A 23,084-nucleotide genomic window follows, 5' to 3' on the forward strand; every position below is an offset into this window, starting at 1 on the left:
TTATATATTCTTAGCTTGCGGTGTATAAATCGGTCACCTGCTCTCTAATTACAACATAACTCACCACGCTATAATTGCTCCAACTGCCTGAAGCGCATTGCTCGCCGCCACACAGAGAGAAGGGCTCGGGGCGGAGCTAGTGACTTCACCCAATGAGGGGAGGCCTGAGGCGAAGCTAGTGACGTCACTCAATGAGAGGCAGGCTCGGGGCGGAGCTAGTGACGTCACCCAACGAGAGGCGGGCTCGGGGCGGAGCTCGTGCTACTACTGGTAAAAGGCTACCGGCCAGGTCGCGAGGCGCAAGAGGGCGGGAATGGCGCTGTGTTGTTGTCGCCGTTAGAGTCAGTGTGTGGCGGTCAGCCCTCGGGCACCGCAGCAGTGCGTCCCTTCACCCAGCCACATGGAGACACACTCCATCCACTGGTTCCGCAAGGGACTCCGGCTGCACGACAATCCGGCGTTGATGGAGGCTCTGCGGGGCGCCAGCACCGTCCGCTGCGTCTACATCCTCGACCCTTGGTTCGCCGGTTCGTCCAACGTTGGTGTCAACCGCTGGAGGTAAGGGGCCGCTGCCATGTTGTCCACCGCCATGTTGGTGACTGGGGGACAGTATATGCATTAGCAGCTGTCGGGGAGAATGGTGCAATGGGGATACTTATGTAACTGGCAAGGAGGACAGCTCTGCACCAGTTTCACACGTGAACAACGAATTAACTCGACAAGACAATTCATTCACGCCTTCCATCTCCACATTGATTGTGACTCTCATGAAAAGGGGATGTATTAGATGGGAAGAGAATGGGGTTAGATGTGTGGCTATGGAATTGGTCAACATCCAAAAGCAGTGGGCAATGTTCCTCCGACTACTGCATAATATTGTGCCCCAGGCACCAGTATCTCTGGTCGATGTTTTCTACTCGACGAAATAACTAACCGGTCGAAATAGGTTTACCGACTTAAATACGACGTGTAAATGCTGCTGGGTCGTTCAGTTTGCTTTGATGGTTCATCACTGGCGCCTCTTTCCAAAGAAAGCCTCACTCATAAAATATCACGTATAAATAATGGTAAACGCTTATTGTCACAAGTAGGCTTCAACGTGAGGCCGAGGGGGAGATTTCGATGTAGGGAGTATAGTGCCAGTGCTGGTCAAATGTCTTTATCGAGGGGAAATAACTTTTTTTTTATAAACTCAGAAAACAGGAACTGAAAAATAGTGGCTATGCAAGGGTCTGGTTATCCAGTCTGATTTACCTTGTGGCAGGGAGATTTTATTCCTGTCTAATTGACACAATAGTGTCTTGATGAAAGGTTTACCTGCTAGATTCTGATGTGCTTTCCCCCTCCCAAATCACTAATTGATTTTGAAAGTAGTAAGTTCATAACTGTGAGTAAAAGTGTGTGATGGTCCAGCAGTAGGATATTAGAAATGCCTAGTAGTCTGAGGAGAATGAAACCGTTCTTGCATTGCCTTCAATTCCTGTACCAGCCTCCCCAAACAGGTGCTGGAATGTGGTGACTAGGGGCATTTCACAGTAACTTCATTTGAAGACTACTTGTGACAAGTCAATTTCATTTTATTTTTTCATTTTATTTCAATTTGACTTTTGCTACTACAGAGAGGAAGGCAGGCAGGGGATTTGGGTCTTCCGAACCTGATGTATTATTACTGGGTGGTGAATGTGGAGAGGTATGAAGCTGGGTCAGAGGGGTTGACTCCCAATGGGTCAGAATGGAGGAGAGTTTGTGTAGGGGGTCGGGATTAAAGGCGCTAGCAACAGCGCCGCTTCTGACTGCCCCAGGGAGATACTCAGGGAGTCCGTTAGTAATAGCTTTGTTGAGAATTTGGAGGCAGTTTTGCCAGCACTTCGGGTTGGGGGCAGGGTCAAGGGAAACACCATAAATATGAGCCAGGGAAGTGGGATGGAAATTTTCGGAGATGGGAGGAGACGGTAATTAGGACACTAAAAGAGTTGTTTCTTGGGGTAGGATTGAAGGAGCTGGGAGCGAAGTATGGGCTGGAGTAGTGGGGATATATTTAGATACATGAAGGTTCGAGACTTTGTCAGAAAGTAGATACTGAGCTCCCCAGTAGAGCCAGCTTCCACATTGCTGGAGAAGGTGCTGACGACAGGAGAAGGGGGTAGTATCAGTGATTTACAGGGCTATTTTGGAAGAGGCGAAGGTGCTGCTGGAAGGGATCAAGGCAAAATGGGAGGAAGAGTTGGGAGAGGGTATGGTGGAGGGGTTCTGGTGTGAGGTATCTGGAGGGTGAACCCTTCTACCTCGTGTGTGAGGTTGAGGTTGATACAGCTGAAGGTGGTGTATAGAGCACAAGGGCGAGGATGAAGCCAGCTCTTTGAGGAGGTCGAAGATGTATGTGGGGACCCGCAAACCACGTTCATATATTTTGGTCCTGTCCAAAGCTGGAGGATTACTGAAAGAAGGTTTTTAGGGTAACCTCTAAAGCGGTGCACGTGAAACTGTACCGGGCCCTCGGGAGGCCATATTCGGGATGTCGGACCAGCGGGGTTGGAAACTGATGCGGAGGCAGATGTTGTAGCCTGCACCCTCGTTGATCGCCCGAAGGTGGATCCTGTTAGTGTGGAGATCAACCTCTCCACCCTGTGCCTTGGCGTGGTGGGGGGACTTGCTGGAATTCTTGTTGCTTGAAAAGGTCAAATTTGAACTGAGGGGAAGGATGGAGGGGTTCTACAATTCATGGGCGTTGTTAATTATTCACTTTTGAGAATTGGATTATATTGAACATTAGGTGGGGGAACTGTATGTGTTACTGGTAACTATGGGTGATTCCTGATTCCTTTTTGTCATTTGTTTATGTTAACATGTGGGTTAATGTTTGATGGGAGGATGGGACCGTTGTTATTGATATAGGGTTGACATTGCGTTCGTTACTGATTATTGTTTCTTGTTGGGTGTAAATGTGGGAGAAAATGTGGAAAAGGAGAATAAAAATATATATTTCTTTAAAATTCAATTTGACTTTTATATGCAAGTTAGCTAGCCTTGTGTGTCAGGATACATCAGTTAAAAATGATTCGGGTTGTTGTCTGATCTAGGCCATGGTAAGTAAATATGTGACTCAAATCTATCTGAATACTGACCTGTGGCGCTGGTTACGTCAAAAGCACAGCGAGGACTAATATTGTAAAATGTAATTCCTATGGACAGTTTCAATGTCCATGTCAAATTAAAGTAGGTCATTAAATGACAAGTTGAACACGGTTTAAAGAAAAAGCAATGCTCTATTTAGCTGCCAGAATTACTGACCATATATGGCCAGGATAAATCCAAACAGGCAACTCGCCAACAGAGCATGATTGGAGATTGGGATTCTGTCGTGGTTATGGGAGATGGCCTGTTACCCAACTTTTGGAAGCAGAGTTGGGCTCTGCTTTGAATTGGAATTTAATTGTGCTACAATAAAACTGTTTTGTCATTCAGAAACAGCAACCCGCATACCAAATGTATAGAAGACAATATAACATTAGGAACCTCGACAACTGACTAGTATCCACCAATGTTCATTGACTTATTTTTGCCCAAACATGTGTTTTATAAAATTTGTAAACTTACTTACTTGACATTACATAAGTGCTTTGCAGATAAGTTACTGACAATGTATGAGATGCTTCAGCACACTTCGAATTACGGATTGTGTATTTGTAATGTACATTTATATTTCAAGTCAAACCTTCTCTTGTGCATACAGCCCAGATGGCAGGGAACACTATAAAACCCTTAATCATAGTACACCATAGTGGTCTTTCCCCATTGAACTGTTGTGGCTGCTAATGCGTCCCTTGGCATATAGCCCTCTGGTGTGCCCATCTGCAACACTGCAACAGTTGATGGCTCTTTGCCTGGCAGATCAGGGTGTCTTTCACCAAGCTGATGGTCCTCTGACAGCAGTCAGTTTATCTTGGTACATGTCCCTAGGAACAGCACGTCCTTGGAAACAGCCTGTAAAGAGCAATCCTGTTTGTGGAGCTGTTCAGGATGAACATTGACAAAAGCCACTGCATCTTTCTAGACTTGCTTTCCAAAGGCACATTCAGAAACAAATAAGTGACAACACTCTTTTGCACCCTACTTGAAGGCAGCATGCTGAGACGGTGAGATACTAGGTAGGCAGGGAGATGTGACAGAAGTGCCCTTCCAGCAGCCAAGCATTGGGTTGGTGGTTGTTTGAAAGTTCTAGTGAGGACCGAGACACTGAGTTTGTTCAGAGAACCATCTTACAGGATCCATGTACTTTACCCACAGGGTCTCAAGGACATTGCTTGCAGTCCAGTCTGATGGACTTGTGGTCAGAGGTGTTTTTCTTATTGGAACATTCAGAGGCAATGTGGTCAGACCCATCCTTTGCAACACCTCTTCAATCATCTGAGGAAGGAGCAGTGCTCCGAAAGCTAGTGATTCGAACCAAACCTGTTGGACTTTAACCTGGTGTTGTGAAACAAGTTCATGTTAAACTGGACTATGTATAATACATTTTTGGAAAATGTGATTGTTTAATTTGTTTGAGATTAGAGGAGGAATTATATGACTATCATGAACAGGAAAAAGACCCACAGTTCCATGTGGTCTGTCTCATCCTTGTTTGTTTATAGAAATAAAAAGAACCGCATTGCCATGGTAACAGAATTATTGGAAGTGGTGCGTGTATCTTAGCCCTATGCTGTATATCTAAAGTCTGAACAAAGAACAAAAAGCTTTGTGTCCGTTGATGTATTGTTATTTAGTGTTAGCATGCATGAACACGGAATAGAATTGATTTATGTTCTGAATAAACCATTCTTCTTCTGTCATCAAATTGCAATGGTGAAATATGGTACCTGATGTTTTATAATGAATTGTGAACTTGATAAAGAATTAAAATCATTTGGAATTGGAGTTTCATGGTTCCCTAAGTTCTTCAATTGTTTGTTCCTATAAACAGTCACCAAATAATATGTCTCATTGTGGGTTACAAACAACCCAAAACATTGAGATACATGGGTACTTTGAACTGACATTCCCACAGTTATTGCACTGCTATTGTGGGCTTGCACTGTAAAATGGGCAGCTGTGTTTGCTACATTACAACAGTGGCTAAACCTTCTGAATTGGCTGTTAAAACACTATGAGATGGTGGTGCAGTATGCTGTGTTCTCCCTGTGGGGTGGTGACGAGTAAAATTTGTTGCAGCTTTTATGATACATTTTCAGATGTCAGCCCACAAATTAATGGATTTATTAACTCATAACATCATGACCTCTGGGTTGCTAGTCCAGCACAAAACCCATTACACCAGGGCACCCACTTCCCACTTTTGTACTTCATTTGGAAACTTGGACTGAAGAAACAAACTTGCATTTTTTAATGACATGTTTCATCCTCCAAGGAGGTTCCAAAGTGTTTCATGAACAATAAAGTATTCTAAAGTACTGTCACTAATGCAATGTGGGAAAGTATTACAATCCATTTTACCTCATTCCTGACTGGATAATCTATTTCCAATGCTGTTTGTTGAGGGTCTAGACGTTGGCCAAAACACTGGGCAAATTTCTATGATGTTTCTCAAATAGTTCTCTGACACTTGCAGCAAATGTCTCTGCTACTTTGTAAACCTGGATTATGTACTCGAGGCTAAATGGAAGTTAAGCCTGCAATCTCCTGATTCCTACTACCACCAACCAAGTCTGATGCCTATTTGCCAGATAACCGAAGCGGATGCTCCAAAACTATGCATGTCATCCTCAAACCCTTTTCCAACTCCCTCTTTGCTCAGCTGATCCACTCTGTGCCCCCAATTTGCATTCTGATCAAATTTCTCCACTACTTGACACGAACAGTGAGAAATACTGCAGGAAGTCTATTTAGCTTATATTCTTGGGACATCCTTTATTCTTTACACAAATCGCCCCACTTCTGCTCTTCCTTGAAAGTGCGTAGATTGCAATTAATGGTTGAATTAATACAGCTTTACGCTGTTAGTGCACATAAATGCTGATAGTTGCTTCTGAATGATTAATCCATCTGAACAACACTAAAATATTGCACAATAACAAAAGCATTTGGAAGCACTAATACACTTTATGATGTAAAAAGAACAAGGCAAAACTATTTGTTTAAATAATTAACTAAAATTTGACACCGTGACCAGGATTTCTAAAGTTGAAATTAATAATTTGAGATATTGATAGTACTGAAATATCATTGAGAAATAGAAAAATGTTTCATTTCACCTGACGCTCCTGCTGTCATTCATAGCTCGGGTTACCTAACAAGTTGAAAGTAAGACCGTGAATCAGTGAGAACAAGGAGATTATATAATGTCGATTTCAGAAATCATAGCAATATTGCACAGTGATCAATAATTTATTTTACTAAATGCTAGTGTCAAACTTGAATGGTTATATGTCAATGTAAGAAATCATAGTAACATTGCACTTGACATATTACACTTGGAATTATTTTACTAAATGCTAGTGTCAATCTTGAATGGTCATCATCTGAAATAAATATTTTTGGATGGCTTGGAATCCTTTCTTGCCACATGCCTCAACACCTGAAGTGTGGCCAGATAGGGAAAATAAGTATATTTAATGCTTCTTTGATTTTACCGGATGAACAAAATTACACAAGGCTTCTCCAAACCACTTGGTTACCTCAGTTCCATCAAGCCACCTGCCAGCTTTCTCCTGGGATCTATCATGAAGCATGCAGGTGAGGCCTAGGAATTAACATCCGCAGCTGAGGACCGGACCATTTCCTGTCCTCTACACATCCATTTTTGTTTCCCCAATTAAGGGATATTTTGGCGTGGCCAATCCACTACCCTGCACCCCTTTGGTTTGTGGGGGTGACACCCACACAGAAACTGGGTGAATGTGCAAAATCCACATGGACAGTGATCGAACCAGGGACCTCGGCACTGTGCCGCCCCCTCTACTCCATCCATAATAGTGCGTGAACATTTATCTGATGTCCATTATCAGGTTCATAGTGTTTGAGGAGGAGAAATGCAAAACGGCTATTAAGGTTCTTGATTTAGGCAAGAGATATTTCAATCCGATGAGGCGAAGCCTACAGTAAACTGGGCAAAACTTCAATGGGTAAAACGAGAGATCAGTGAGCGAGCAGCTCCTTGTTCTGCCCAAATCTCCTTGGTCTTCCAGAGTTGTCCGTGACAGTGCTGCAGACTGGCACATTCCAAGCACCAGGGCAAAGTGCTGAGTGTTGCACTAAATCTTGGGTCAGTGACCACAACCATGCAGTGGGGCAAGGTCGCTATCCAAGACCTTTTCATCCATGGAACACTTGAGAGGCTGGAAACTGTTTGGAACCCCTCGGGTTATATGACTCACATTGAATGTATACAGTATCACACATGTATCACACAACTGCATTCTGAGTCAATGTGATCTATATAGAAAATTTGAATATGTTTGCACTTTATTGACTAATTTGAAATGTTTTCTCATTTTTAAAAGATTTTTATGAATAACAGTCATGCTGTGGTTATCACTGCTGCCTCACAGCACCAGGGACCCAGGCTCAATTTCAGCCTTGGTGACTGCTGTGTGGAGTTTGTTCATCCTGTGTCTGTGTGGGTTTCCTCCGGGTGCTCTGGTTTCCTCCCACAATCCAAAGATGTGCTGGTTAGATGGATTGGCCATGCTAAATTGCCCCTTAATGTCCAATAAGGTTGGTGGGGTTATGGGGATAGCTTGGGGACATGGGCTAGATAGGATGCTCTTTTAGAGGATCGGTGCAAACTCGATGGACCAAATGCACTGGAGGGATTCTAACATATGGACAGAATAGTACATTCTCAAATCATGGCTATTTTTTGAAGTTCAAACTCAATGGGCGCAATTATCCCGTCGGGAGACCAAGTCCCGGCGCTGGAGTGAAAGCCGGAATGTTTCACTCCGGCGTCGGAGGCCGCTCCCAGCCCCTTATTCTCCCGTCCCCGGGGGGCTAGGAGCGGCGCCGCGTCATTTACGCACGTCGGGCCTTGCCGCCGCGTAAATGACGCGGCCGGCGCCGCGTAAATGATGTCATCCGCACATGCGCAGGTTGACCGGCGCCAACCCGCACAAGCTCGAACAGCGTCGTCCCCACAGCCGCCCCGCAAGAAGATGTCGGATGGATCTTGCGGGGCGGTGGAGGAAAGGAGGTCCTCCTTCAGAGAGGCCGGCCCGCCAATCGGTAGGCACCGATCGCGGGCCAGACCCCTTTTGCGCCCCCCCCCCCCCCCCGGTGCAGGAACCCCCCCCCCCCCCCCCGCGTTCCCGCTGGCAGCGACCAGGTGTGGACGGTGCCGGTGGGAACCTGTCGTGTTGGGCAGGCCGCACAGACAGATTTTCTGAGCGGCCAGCCGTGATTCTCGTTTTGGGGGGGGGGGGCTGGGAGAATTGCGTGCCGGGGCGGCGTGGTGGGACTCATGCAGTGCCCCGGCGATTCTCCCACCCGGTGCGGGGGGAAAGGTGTGGGGGGGGGGGGGAAGAGAATTCAGCCCCTTCTCTTTATCTCTATCTTTTTCCCTGATCTGTATCTCCCTTTCTCTTTCTTTTTGTTCTGTTCGGGCTATTCTTTCTTTTCTCCTTTCTTCTCACTCCTTTTCTTTTTCCTCGCTCTCTCTTTCGTCTTCTTTTTCCTCTCTCTCACTATCGTATGCAAGCCGCTTTAATCCTTTCTCCTACTCCATTTGTTTAATTTGCAACTGAATTTTTGCCATTTCCAATGAGTCAAACTCTATCTCGGGCCACTTTAAATGCTTAACCATCGCCATTACCTCTTTTTGCATTTTGTCAGGTAATGTTAACTGCAATGTTCTTGCCAAATCTAACAGTCTGTTTTTCGTTTCTGTCCGTAAGGTACTATGTGTGACCTTCTCCACCCCCAAAAACTTCTGAGCCTCTGAAAGAGCCATTGTTCACAGCACTCTCCCCACTTAAACTAAAATACCACACCGGAAAAGCAACAATCCTTCACTGTCTTTAAGTTCACAAAAGCCAATGCAATAGATAGACTTTTATCCCCCTCGAGCCCCCAATTGTTATGGGCGAGGCATTTTCAGAACCCCAAAATGTATCATGGTTCAACCAATCTCCCTTTAATGGATTTGTTGCTTTTCCTAGCACACGGCTTGTTCCCTAGGTGTGGGATTACAATTATGGACACGTGGGTTTTTAAACACAAAACACCTGTTTATTCCATGAACTCAACATCTTAAATAAACATTGGATCTCTTAACAGCCCTTCAAAGATTTGCAACAGTAAATAATTCCTCAAAATGTTCCTTCAAACTTCCAAGAGACTTAACACCTTTAAACAGAATCACATCAGGTTAAAGGCTTTACTATATGAGTTTAAATCACCCAAATGATCCAGAGATGGTCTTTCATGGCAGAGATCCTGCTCACTGCAAACACTGATCCTCCCAAGCTCTTTTCTTCCAAACTGCAGCTCTTTTTCAAAACTGAAACTAAAAACTGCCAAAATGGCTGATCTAAAGCCCAGCTCCACCCAATCTCTGACATTACTGTTTTCTTAAAGGTACATTGCTTAAACATCCATGTCTTAAAGTACTCTCACATGACAGTGGACTACCGGTGATGGGGATGTGCTGAGTGATCACACATCAGATGGCTCTGCTCCATACGACAGAACAAATAGGCACTTTTGGCCCTATTTTAGCACACAAAATCCTCTTGGCTTCAACATTAGTGCCTCAACATTAGTATGAACAAAATAAAATGCCAGGAAGCAGCAGCTTGAGAGGCCGCAGAGACACCAGGAATTGAGGTGAGGGACAAGAGTGCAAACGGGTCAGCGGACCCATGTGGCAAGGGGTCTCCAGCCTCTCCCAAGAGAGGGAGACTGGTGACCCGGAAAATAAGGGCCCCCCTCCTCACCTGCCAGGCGATGGGTGGAGGCTGTTGCTAACCAAGGAGCAAAATGCAATGAAAGACAACATCCAAGGCCCGAGATATAGGTGACCGTCAAGGTAGGAGATGGCGCTCAACGGCATGGGGAACAAATTGGAAGCCAGGGAAACAAGAGCTGGAAAAGGTGTTGACGGATCAGGACGACCGAATCGTCTCTGTGGAGGCAGAGATCAAGAGGTTGGTGGCGACCCAGGGGAGCCTGAAAGGGAGCGTCGGGACCAGGAGAATCTGTCGAGGAGGAAGAGTATTTTGATAGTGGGCCTGTCAGAGGGGATTGAGCAGGGACCCAATTGACTACGTGGCCCAAATCCTTGGCAATCTGGTTGGGAAGGACAGCTTCCCCAAACCCTGGCAGGGCTCTAGTCACTCTGACCAAAGCCCACGGCCGGGACCAGCCGAGGGCAAGAAAAGCCAAGCTGCACAAATATCAGGAGCGAGAAAAGATCCTTCGCTGGCTCAACAGACTTGAGGTGTGCAACTGGGAGGGACATAAAATATAGGTGCATCAGGACATTGGGGCGGACCTGGCAAAACAACGCAAAGTCAGCCCTACACAAGAGAAGGGTCCGATTCGGGATGTTATCCCCAGCAAGGCTCTGGATAACATCCAGGCAAATAACATTATTTTACTGTCCCCGCATAAGAATGGTCTGGGAGGCAGCAGTGAGGTTGAGACACTGAGAAAATGAAAGGAAGAAAAGAGAATTTTATGCGGGACTGCATCGCCTCACTATGAGCAGGGGAACCAGCTCGGAGGAAGGAGAGGGTGAGGAGGAGATAGTAGGGACACTAGCAGAGCAGACGTATGAGGGGGTCCGATCAACCCTGGGAGGGGGGCCACCGCACTAGTGGGAAAGCTAGTGCCAGGAAGTATGAGAGAGGGGGCTGTAGTGCATCTCCCACTGGGGAGGGAGGAAGCAATGCTGATGGATAGAGGGGGGGGGGGGGGGGGGGGCGAAAGAGGAACCAACGCCATGGGGGGGGGGGGGGGGCAGAAAAGACTCTAGACTGACTACAACTGGTCGCTATCAGAAACCTGGAACAAGCAGCCAATTTGGAGGATCCCTGAACAAAAGGAAACCCCAGAGTGCAGCGATAAAGCCATTCCCTCCAGTCTTTCCGCCGTAATTGCCCAGTGGTGGTATTGCAAGTTTGGGAGGGCCAGGCTCCCATGTTCCTTCCCCTTTGTAGTACTGTTTTGGGGATTCTTTCTTCCTCCCGAATGAGCAGGTTCTTCCCGGAGGTTGAGGACAAATGTGAATGGTGCCAGGGAGGCCCAGCCAACCATGCCCGCATGTTCTGTGCATGTCTCGGACGTGTCGGGTTGCCTTCGTCGAGGCAATGTCCAAGTTTCTGAGGGTGGTGCCGTTACCAAAATTGGTAGTCTTCGGGCTATTCGACCAGCCAGAACTGTCCATGGGGCAGAGGATCAACGACCAAGCCTTTGCTTCTCTAATCGCCCGCTGGAGAATCCTGCTCGGCTGCCGATCTGCAGCACCATCCACAGCTGCAGACTGACTAGCAGACCTATTGGAATTTCTCCACCTGGAGACCATCTGGAGACCATCAAGTTCACCAACTGAGGGTCAGAGGATGCCTACCACAAAGCGTGGAGGCCATTCACCAACTTCTTCTTCCAGGACCTGTTTGAAGCCAATGGGAGGGGGGGCGGAGAGCGGCGACACACGCACGGGACCACAGGAAGGGGGGCTGAGGAGGGGAGGTTGGTAACCACCGACATGGAGCCAGAGAGCCGAGAACAAGACCACAGAAAAAGGAACCCCCCCCCCCCCCCCCCCCATGGGAATGCCAAAAACAGGAAAGCGGGTGGGGGGAGGAGGCAGAGGCACCGCCCATTTGTAAATTACATATAACTATCCATTGTACACAGCGAAGGGCCCAGGAAAGGACCCTGAAATGACGAGGGGACGGGAGCCAGCATAAAGGAAATAGACATGTACATTGTAATTGGTACAGTTACTATCCATTGTACACTGAAGGGCCCAGGAAAGGACCCTGAAATGACGGGGGGACGGGAACCAGCATAAAGGAAATTGACATGTACATTGTAATTGGTACAGTTATCCTTACAGCTTGCACAGCATTTAATGTGTAAAGACTTCAATAAAAACAATTAATAAAAACCCATTCATGCCACTCATGCGTTTTCTACTACTACTTTGTGTTAAGTGTAGAAAAGAGAATATGGTGTGGACGTTTGAGCACCAGTGACAAAACCCGCTAGTTTCCTACTATGTGCTATAACAGGAATATTGACTAGGTTCTGTCTGTCATGTGATCCTCACATTCTATTTTCTTTCGGTGCTCTAATGCCTAAGCTAAAGATGTTTTGCTACTGTTTCCAAAGCGAAAGTAATCAAACGCTTGTTTCTATCCATCAGATTCCTGCTGCAATGTCTGGAAGACCTAGATGCTAGCCTTCTGGAACTAAACTCCCGGTTGTTTGTTATACGTGGGCAACCTGCTGATGTCTTTCCCAGGCTTTTCAAGGCAAGTTCTTGTTCTTCATGTAGAAAACATGAACATATTGCACCTTATGACTAAGCTTCTCAATATCTTAATATTAATTTCTTTGACGTTCCAGAGTTTGTATTATTCTTCTATTTGTGCATTCTCGAACTACTTAAATTTTTCTAATGCAGGGAGTAGTGAGTGGTAAGTAAGGATTCGTGAACTGTGGATCTTGGTTAGCACATAGAACAAAATCTGCACAATTGATTTTACCAGTGACAAGAACTTCCAAAGTATTGACCGTGAAATTTTGATTTTGGAATTTCCCAAGTTGTCACTGTCAACTCCTGGTCTTATCATTAGTATTGAAGTTTACTGGCCCTTCGGTTTGGGTCAGTTTAGGTCAGTTTCGCCTGCCAGTTTCAGTATCTCTTACTCCGGATCATTTTTAATGGCCACTTCCTGCCAATAGTTTCTCTTATCCAGTGATTGCAAGATATGATTTTAACATGATACTAGATTCTGGTTCAGTTCCTATTCCATTTGGCATTGAGGGGCTATAGTGTCCAATGCAGCTCCAACTTTGGAATACCAACCATGGCTACACTGAAGATGAACATTGATAGCTACAATTGACAGCCAGTGCCATGCTAATCATCATAGCATTGACCGAACCAGGGACTTCTTTGGATGTTTTCTCCTGGAACCACAGGACAATGTTAGCCTCTCAATACCTTTCCAATAATATTTTGAACAAGTCACTGAGGGGTGCCCTTCCTACTGTGATGTATGACAAAAACTAATCACTATCATATCAGAATCAGGAGTATTCTTAATTAACATTGATGCTTAGATCTGAACTGGATATTGTGCAATGTTTTAAAACAAGACCAGGAGCATGATTTAATGGGGGAGGAAAAACAGTCCAATTTTAGGCACATTTAGTGGGGTGCTTCCCAGAAATGAGAATGACCCCACTATTAAACATACTCTGCTTTTTCGGGGCTCGGCGAGGAACGCCCTGTTGAGGCCACCCTTGGACTCCTTTCCTGCACCAACTACACTAACTAGCTAAGCTTGCCAGTGCAAGAGAATATCTGGCACCTTGATCTCTCGACAACTTCGGCCTTCAAAAACCACCCCCTCCCCCCAGGCCTTCAAAAACAACCCCCTCCCCCCATGCTCTATCTTAACGATTAGTAGGTCCTTGAACCCCCGCAATGCAATTCCTAAGGCCAGGGCTTCCCTGGGTTGGAACTTCGACATGGACAACCTGGCACATGGGTACCTTGACAGTGCCACCTGGGCACCCTGGCAGTGCCTGGGTGGCATCAGAATTGCCAGGGTACTACCTTGCTCAAAGCCCGACCACCCGGGGTCCTTGGAGCGCACCCACCCTCAAGTGCTATTACGTCAGGTCCATGTTTGTGGACACCAGTACCAAACAGCAACAAAAAAGGTGGGCTTTGAAGGTGAGATCATTCGGTCCCGTGGTGCAAAGACCTATTCAAGTGAGACTTGCACCTATTGAGGGAGAGATCCGGATCGAGAGCTTGTGAGGCATAATGGGCGTTGGAAATGTCATGAGCAACTTCTTGCCGCATCACTGAGTCGGGCATGATGAGGCCGATAGGTCGCACCCCAGATACGCATTGTTAAATTTATTTGACCGAAGTTATTGTCCATAAAATAATCATATCGCACCTTGGTCCAACTAACTACAGAACAAGAAAAATAATATCCAAATTAATTCTGATCAAGCTCATTCAAATTAAAATTCTGTCTGGAAAATGTTTTGACTTGCATTTGGCTGGAGATGAACAAGTTTCCGTCTTGCCGGCCACCTAGCCAAGAACTGGGTAAAAACCTGATATCCAGAAATCTTGCAACTGAACAACAGTGATTTCATGATTATTTTTTTTTAATGTCGAAGAGTGAAGTATTCAACTTCAAAAATGGCATACATGAATAAATTGTTGCAAATATTTTTTATTTTTGAACTTATTTCAGTTTGTTCTAATAGATTCATTACTTACAGGAATGGAATATTAACCGTTTGACATTCGAGTATGATTCGGAGCCATTTGGGAAGGAGCGAGATGCAGCCATTAAGAAGCTGGCTAGTGAAGCTGGAGTTGAGGTCATTGTCAAGATTTCACACACATTGTATGACCTAGATAAGTATGTACTCTATTATATACATCTAAAATACTTTTGACATGACAACCTGGGGCTGCCCCAACTCAAGTAACTTTTTTTTCTCTCTCTTCCAACTTTTTCTGTAGTTCCTGTTTTCTTTTCCCCTCCCTTTCAACAAATCTCATCTCTTTTCTGACATTTCTCTGTAAATATAAAATAGCAACTGAAAATCTATGAAATGATTTTTTTTCTGAAATATTTTTTTTTCATGACAAAATTTGAATGGCTTTTATGACCCTGTATTTCTGATGTGGCCTTTAAATCCAAATCCCTCTGCAGTCTGTAATGCAGGGTCTCTATCAGTATCCACTGCTTTACTGCTCTATCAGTTGGTTAAATGCTGGCATTATTGCGAAACAATATATTAAGACCTATTAAAAAGGGCCATCCTTTGTTTATTCACCTGTACAATTGCCACTTCCTTTGCGTTACACTGACATCCCTTTTGTATATTTAATCTCTCTGACCTTCCATTTTCTTCCCTCACTTTCCCTGCCTCTATACTTGCTTAAACCCTGTTCCATTTCCCACATTTTCCAGTTGGAACAAAAAGTCATAGGAAGTTAATTCTCGATCTCTTAATGGATACCACCTGACCTCCGTATTCCCAACATATTTTGTTTCTGTCACTCATGAAACACACTTGGAGGTCAATACTCTTAGCTGTTGCCACATGCGGTGAGAGTGTGTACCTTCCATGTTGGACAAACATAAGCTGGATTTGATGATGTATCTTGACAAATTGGTTTAAAGGTACTTTTGAGTATGAGTTTTTGCACTTCATACACCCATCTCAGTTTTCCAAACTAGGTAGTGGCAAAAAAGTTTCTGTAGTCTCAAATATTAAATTTTTGTTTGCCAAATTCATGTTATTTCTTCCAGAATAATTGAGTTGAATGGAGGACAACCCCCACTAACATATAAACGGTTCCAGACTCTAATAAGTCAGTTGGACTCTCCAGAGCCACCAGTGGAAACCATAAGTGAGGGAAGACTTGGAAAATGTGCAGTATTGGTATTGGATGATCATAATGAGAAATACCGCGTCCCATCGCTGGAGGAACTTGGTATGCATGGCACACTATAGAGCATGGCACACTATAGAACCTATGTTTCTTTTTTGCCTTCTCCTTTCCACCTAAAAAAACAGTGCAAGTGACAAAAACAGGTGGGAAGCTGTAAACCATAGAACATGGAACATACAGTGCAGAAGGAGGCCATTCGGCCCATCGAGTCTGCACCGACCCACTTAAGCCCTCACTTCCACCCTATCCCCGTAACCCAATAACCCCTCCTAACCTTTTTGGACACTTAGGAGCAATTTAGCATGGCCAATCCATGTAACCTGCACACCTTTGGACTGTGGGAGGAAACCCACGCAGACACTGGTGGTTTGTGGAGGAGCTCTTGTCAAGTGACACTTAAACCCGAAACACTTCTTCAGTGTTTCCCTCCCTACCCCCTCCTCTAACCAAAAAAAACAACCGCTGTAAGGATCAAGAGGAAGGCTCGAGGGCAGGTAGAAGTGGAAAGTTGAACCGTGACGTCACAGCCTGCAGGTAAGGGATTGGCTGGTGACTGGTAAGTAGTTTTTATTTATTTTCCCTCCGGTGTTATCGTGCGGGCCGCAGAGGTTGCTGAGTGAGTGCTTGCTGAGACGGGGAGTGAGTAACAGGTAAGCTCCTTCTTTCTTTTTCTTTTTTTATCAAGAGGGGATGGCAGGGAAGGTAGTGCAATGTTCCTCCTGCAGAATGTTTGAGGTGAGGGACACCGTCAGTGTCCCTGCTGATTTTAATCTGTGGGAAGTGCACCCATCTCCAGCTCCTCAGAAACCGCGTTAGGGAACTGGAGCTGAAGTTGGATGAACTTCGGATCATTCGGGAGGCAGAGTTGGTCATCGATAGAAGCTTCAGGGATGTAGTTACTCCGAAGAATAAAGATAGATGGGTGACGGTGAGAGGGGCTGGGAGGAAGCAGTCAGTACAGGGATCCCCTGTGGCCGTTCCCCTTAGTAACAAGTATACCGGTTTGGATACTGTTTGGGGGGGGGGGGTGGAAGAGACATGTCAGGGTTAAGCCATGGGGTACAGGTCTCTGGCAAAGAGTCTGTCCCTGTTGCTCAGAAGGGAAGGGGGGAGAGGAGTAGAGCATTCGTTATTGGAGACTCCATAGTTAGGGGGATAGATAGGAGATTCTGTGGGAACGAGAGAGACTCACGGTTGGTGTGTTGCCTCCCAGGTGCCAGGGTGCGTGATGTCTCTGATCGTGTTTTCGGGATCCTTAAGGGGGAGCAGCCCCAAGTTGTAGTCCACATAGGTACCAACGACATAGGTAGGGAAAGGGATGGGGATGTAAGGCAGGAATTCGGGGAGCTAGGGTGGAAACTTGGATCTAGGACGAACAGAGTTATTATCTCTGGGTTGTTACCCGTGCCACGTGATAGCGAGACGAGGAATGGGGGGAGAGAGGAGTTGAACACGTGGCTACAGGGATGGTGCAGGACGGAGGGTTTCAGATTTCTGGATAATTGGGGCTCATTCTGGGATGAGCCCCAATGGGATGGTCTGCACCTGGACCAGAGGGGTACCAATATTCTGGGGGGGGGGAAATTTGCTAATGCTCTTCGGGAGGGTTTAAACTAGTTCAGCAGGGGCTTGTGAACCTGAATTGTAGCTCCAGTATACAGGAGGTTGAGAGTAGTGAGGTCATGAGTAAGGTTTCAAAGTTGCAGGAGTGTACCGGCAGGCAGGAAGGTGGTTTAAAGTGTGTCTTCTTCAATGCCAGGAGCATCCGGAATAAGGTGGGTGAACTTGCGGCATGGGTTGGTACCTGGGACTTCGATGTTGTGGCCATTTCGGAGACCTGGATAGAGCAGGGACAGGAATGGTTGTTGCAGGTGCCAGGATTTAGATATTTCAGTAAGCTCAGGGAAGGTGGTAAAAGAGGGGGAGGGGTGGCATTGTGAGTCAAGGACAGTATTACGGTGGCAGAAAGGACGTTTGATGAGGATCCGTCTACTGAGGTAGTATGGGCAGAGGTTAGAAACAGGAAAGGAGAGGTCACCCTGTTAGGGGTTTTCTATAGGCCTCCGAAAAGTTTCAGATGTAGAGGAGAGGATTGCAAAGATGATTCTGGATAGGAGCGAAAGCAACAGGGCAGTTGTTATGGGGGACATTAACTTTCCAAATATTGACTGGAAACGCTATAGTTAGAGTACTTTAGATGGGTCCGATTTTTGTCCAATGTGTGCAGGAGGGTTTCCTGACACAGTATGTAGATAGGCCTATGAGAGGCGAGGCCATATTGGATTTGGTACTGGGTAATGAACCAGGACAGGTGTTGGATTTGGAGGTAGGTGAGCACTTTGGTGATAGTGACCACAATTCGATTACGTTTACTTTAGTGATGGAAAGGGATAGGTATATACCGCAGGGCAAGAGTTATATCTGGGGGAAAGGCAATTATGATGCGATGAGGCAAGACATGGGATACATCGGATGGAGAGGAAAACTGCAGGGGATGGGCACAATGGAAATGTGGAGCTTGTTCAAGGAACAGCTATTGCGTGTCCTTGATAAGTATGTACCTGTCAGGCAGGGAGGAAGTGGTCGAGTGAGTGAACCGTGGTTTACTAAAGCAGTCGAAACACTTGTCAAGAGGAAGAAGGAGACTTATGTAAAGATGAGACATGAAGGTTCAGTTAGGGAGCTCGAGAGTTACAAGTTAGCTAGGAAGGACCTAAAGAGAGAGCTAAGAAGAGCCAGGAGGGGACATGAGACGTCTTTGGCAGGTAGGATCAAGGATAACCCTAAAGCTTTCTATAGATATGTCAGGAATAAAAGAATGACTAGGGTAAGAGTAGGGCCAGTCAAGGACAGTAGTGGGAAGTTGTGCTTGGAGTCCGAGGAGATAGGAGAGGTGGTAAATGAATATTTTTCGTCAGTATTCACACAGGAAAAAGACAATGTTGTCGAGGAGAATACTGAGATTCAGGCTACTAGACTAGAAGGGCTTGAGATTCATAAGGAGGAGGTGTTAGCAATTCTGGAAAGTGTGAAAATAGATAAGTCAACTGGGCCGGGTGGGATTTATCCTAGGATTCTCTGGGAAGCTAGGGAGGAGATTGCTGAGCCTTTGGCCTTGATCTTTACAGGAATAGTGCCAGAAGACTGGAGGATAGCAAATGTTGTCCCCTTGTTCAAGAAGGGGAGTAGAGATAACCCCGGTAACTATAGACCAGTGAGCCTTACATCTGTTGTGGGAAAAATCTTGGAAAGGTTAATAAGAGATGGGATGTATAATCATCTGGAAAGGAATAATTTGATTCGAGATAGTCAACACGGTTTTGTGAAGGGTAGGTTGTGCCTCACAAACCTTATTGAGTTCTTTGAGAAGGTGACCAAACAGGTGGATGAGGGTAAAGCAGTTGATGTGGTGTATATGGATTTCAGTAAAGCGTTTGATAAGGTTCCCCATGGTCGGCTACTGCAGAAAATATGGAGGCATGGGATTCAGGGTGATTTATCAGTTTGGATCAGAAATTGGCTAGCTGGAAGAAGACAATGGGTGGTGGTTGATGGGAAATGTTCAGACCAGAGTCCAGTTACTAGTGGTGTACCACCAGGATCTGTTTTTGGGCCACTGCTGTTTGTCATTTTTATAAATGACCTGGGGGAGGGTGTAGAAGGATGGGTGAGTAAATTTGCAGATGACACTAAAATCGGTGGAGTTGTGGACAGTACGGAAGGATGTTACAAGTTACAGAGGGACATAGATAAGCTGCAGCGCTGGGCTGAGAGGTGGCAAATGGAGTTTAATGCAGAAAAGTGTGAGGTGATTCATTTTGGAAGGAATAACAGGAAGACAGAGTACTGGGCTAATGGTAAGATTCTTGGCAGTGTGGAGGAGCAGAGAGATCTCGGTGTCCATGTACATAGATCCCTGAAAGTTGCCACCCAGGTTGAGAGGGTTGTTAAGAAGGTGTATGGTGTGTTAGCTTTTATTGGTAGAGGGATTAAGTTTAGGAGCCATGAAGTCATGTTGCAGCCATACAACACTCTGGTGCGGCCGCATTTGGAGTATTGCGTGCAATTCTGCTCACCACATTATAGGAAGGATGTGGAAGCATTGGAAAGGGTGCAGAGGAGATTTACCAGAATGTTGCCTGGTATGGAGGGAAGATCTTATGAGGAAAGGCTGAGGGACTTGAGGCTGTTTTCGTTAGAGAGAAGAAGGTTAAGAGGTGACTTAATTGAGGCATACAAGATGATCAGAGGATTGGATAGGGTGGACAGTGAGAGCCTTTTTCCTCGGATGGTGATGTCTAGCATGAGGGGACATACCTTTAAATTAAGGGGAGATAGATATAAGACAGATGTCAGAGGTAGGTTCTTTACTCAGATGGTAGTAAGGGCGTGGAATGCCCTGCCTGCAACAGTAGTGGACTCGCCAACACTAAGGACATTCAAATGGTCATTGGATAGTCATATGGACAATAAGGGAATAGTGTAGATGGGCTTTAGAGTGGTTTCACAGGTCGGCGCAACATCGAGGGCCGAAGGGCCTGGACTGCGCTGTAATGTTCTATGTGCAGACTCCGCACAGACAGTGACCCAGCAGGGAATTGAACCTGGGTCCCTGGTGTTGTGAAGCCACAGTGCTAGCCACTTGTGCTGCCCATGCATATGAAAAGAATAATTCAAGGATATCAAATTTAATGAGATGTTCTTGATTAATAAGGAGATCAGGGGTTATGGGGAGAAGGCAGGAGAATGGGGATGAGAAACATGTCGGGCATGATTTGAATGGTGGAGCAGACTTGATGGGCTGAATGGCCTAATTCTGCTCCTATTTCTTATGGTCTTAACTAGGATTGAAAAAGGAACAATGTTGCAGGCCTTGAGATCTGATGTTGATATTGCAAATTGAAAAAAGGAAATGGTGCAGATATTGAATAGTTACAGTAGAGGAATATTGAATCAGAGTTGCCAAACTTAATTTAAAGCAAATAACAGTAATTAAGAAAATAATGGCACAAAAGAATAACTAATCTCTTGAGCCAAATTATTTTCATCCCAGACTTCAAGGAAGGAGTTGCAGATATTCTAACTATAAAACTCCAAAGTTTTCTTGGTTCATGACCTGTTTCTTTAGATTAGAAAACTGGACATGTCACTCCACTCAAGTTGAATGAAACACAAGGGATTTGTAGACCAGTTAGCTTGGCATCCGTTAAATTAATAGAGCTTACAATTAAGAATCGTGTATTTGTTAAACATAAGTCGTGTCTTAAGAATCTGATTTGACATTTTTGAAATGGTGATCAAAGTAGTGGATAAGGGAATGTTATTGGGATACACTTTCAGAAGGCAATTGATTAATGTCTCTCATAAGAAACTGTTAACTAAAACCGAAGATCATGTAATTAAAGGTCAATTATTGACTTGATATGGAAATTGACTGCGCAGCAGGAGATACAATAGCAGCAATGGACAGCATATGACTAGTGGTGTCCCAAGGATCTGTGGACCCTCAACTATTCTCCATATTTATTCATGATGGCATTGAGACCCACATATCCAAGTTTGTTGACGATGCAGTTTGGTGACATTGTAAGCAGTGTAGGCAAAGGCATGAAATAAAAGATATTAATAAATTAACAACATCCCAAGGGTTACCGTTATCCAGAAACTTAAACTGGACCAGCCACACACGTACTGTGGCTACAAGAGGAGGACATAGATTGGTATGTCTGTGATGAATTAACAGCTAACATAGATTGGTATGTCTGTGATGAATGAACAACTAATTCTTCAAAGCATGACAACATTCAGGACAAAACAGCCCAATTTGCACCACATTCACTGCCTTAAACATTCAGTCCACTCCCAACCACTATTGTCTCAGCAGTGGCAACGGTATGTACCATCTATAAGATGCACTGCAGCAACTCGCCAAGGCTCTTTCAGTAGCATCTTCCAAACCCTTGACCTGCTGCTCTTGTCCTTTTTTAGGTGGTGGAGAAGCACAGTCACTGGGGCAAAATCTTGGAACGTCCTCTCTTAACAGTATTGTGAGTAAACCGACACCAAGGACATAGCAGTTCATGGTGGTGTCTCGCCACTACGATTTTGAGGACTATTTGTGATGTAATAAATGCTGGCCTTGCCAGTGATGCGCACAACCTATGAGCAATATTTGTTTTCAAACATGAACAGAGAAATGCATTTCAGTGTAGTGTGAACAAATGTGAGATCAACTTTTTTATCTCAAAACAATGGAATAATACTTTCTAAATAGTGTAAATCTGCAAACAGTTCAGATCCAAAGAGCATTTTAGGGGTGGGGGAAGTAAGTCCATACATATAGATCATTAAAATGTCATGAACAGAAAAATAACCAAAAAGACTAATGAAATGATTGGTGGTTCTTACTTGTTCATAATACTCTTGGGCAAGAGTATGAACAATTGAGAATCACCCCCTGTGTCAGTATTGCTGATGGGTGTGCTCAGGGGAAAGGTTGCAATCACTCCAATGTAGGACAAATCAGTTCTGGAACTTGATTGTGCTTTTTACTGTAAGGGCTTTCATCAGGAGCTGATGAATGAATGGAGGGTGATATACCCTCATGATTCCCCAGCACATTCTTTCAAACCTCACTCCTCGACTTGAGTAATAGGGTCATTTAGTTTCATTACATATACATAGGTACATAGAAGATAGGAGCAGGAGGAGGCCTTTTGGCCCTTCAAGCCTGTTCCACCATTCAGCACGATCATGGCTGATCATCCAACTCAATAGCTAATCCTACTTTCTCCCCATAGCCTTTGATCACATTCTCCCCAAGTGCTATATCCAGCCGCCTCTTGAATATATTCAAAGGTTTTAGCATCAACTACTTCCTGTGGTAATGAATTCCACAGGCTCGCCACTCTGAAGAAATGTCTCCTTATCTCTGTCTGAAATGGTTTACCCTGAATCCTCCGGTGTGTCCAGACCCCTGGTTCTGGACACACCAATCATTGGTAACATCTTGCCTGCATCTGCCCTGTCTAGTCCTGTTAGAATTTTATAAGTCTCTGAGATTCCCCCCCTCATTCTCCTGAACTCCAGCAAGAACAATCCCAACCTAGTCAATCTCTCCTCGTATGACAGTCCTGCCATCCCTGGAATCGATCTGGTAAACCTTCGCTGTACTCCCTCGAGAGCAAGAACATCCTTCCTCCGAGAAGGAGAGCAGAACTGCACACAATACTCACAAGTGTGGCCTCACCGAGGCCCTGTATAATTGCAGCAACACATCCCTGCTTCTATACTCGAAACCTCTTGGAATGAAGGCCAACATACCATTAGCCTTCTTTACCGCCTGCTGCACCTGCATGCTTACCTTCAGCGAATGGTGCACAAGGACACCCAGGTCCCACTGCACACTCTCCCAATTTACAACCAT

At 45.3% G+C, this 23,084-nt stretch overlaps 1 protein-coding gene across 4 annotated transcripts in view; it reads left to right on the plus strand.

Annotated features, from left to right (window-relative positions):
• Nucleotides 1–255: 255 nt before the first annotated feature.
• LOC140393974 (cryptochrome-1-like) overlaps nucleotides 256–23,084 on the plus strand; it is a 207,082-nt gene continuing 184,253 nt past the window's right edge. For all 4 annotated transcript variants that reach the window (XR_011935795.1, XM_072480678.1, XM_072480677.1 and 1 more), the window contains exons 1-4: nucleotides 256–558; nucleotides 12,365–12,473; nucleotides 14,473–14,615; nucleotides 15,516–15,700. Coding sequence is in view for 3 of the 4 variants with exons in the window: in XM_072480678.1 (XP_072336779.1) it covers nucleotides 401–558; nucleotides 12,365–12,473; nucleotides 14,473–14,615; nucleotides 15,516–15,700 (595 nt within the window). In the remaining variant the exon portion in view is untranslated. The remainder of the gene's footprint in view (nucleotides 559–12,364; nucleotides 12,474–14,472; nucleotides 14,616–15,515; nucleotides 15,701–23,084) is intronic.

The sequence above is a fragment of the Scyliorhinus torazame genome, chromosome 17 (assembly GCF_047496885.1).
Source record: "Scyliorhinus torazame isolate Kashiwa2021f chromosome 17, sScyTor2.1, whole genome shotgun sequence".
Classification (NCBI taxonomy): Eukaryota; Metazoa; Chordata; class Chondrichthyes; order Carcharhiniformes; family Scyliorhinidae; genus Scyliorhinus; species Scyliorhinus torazame.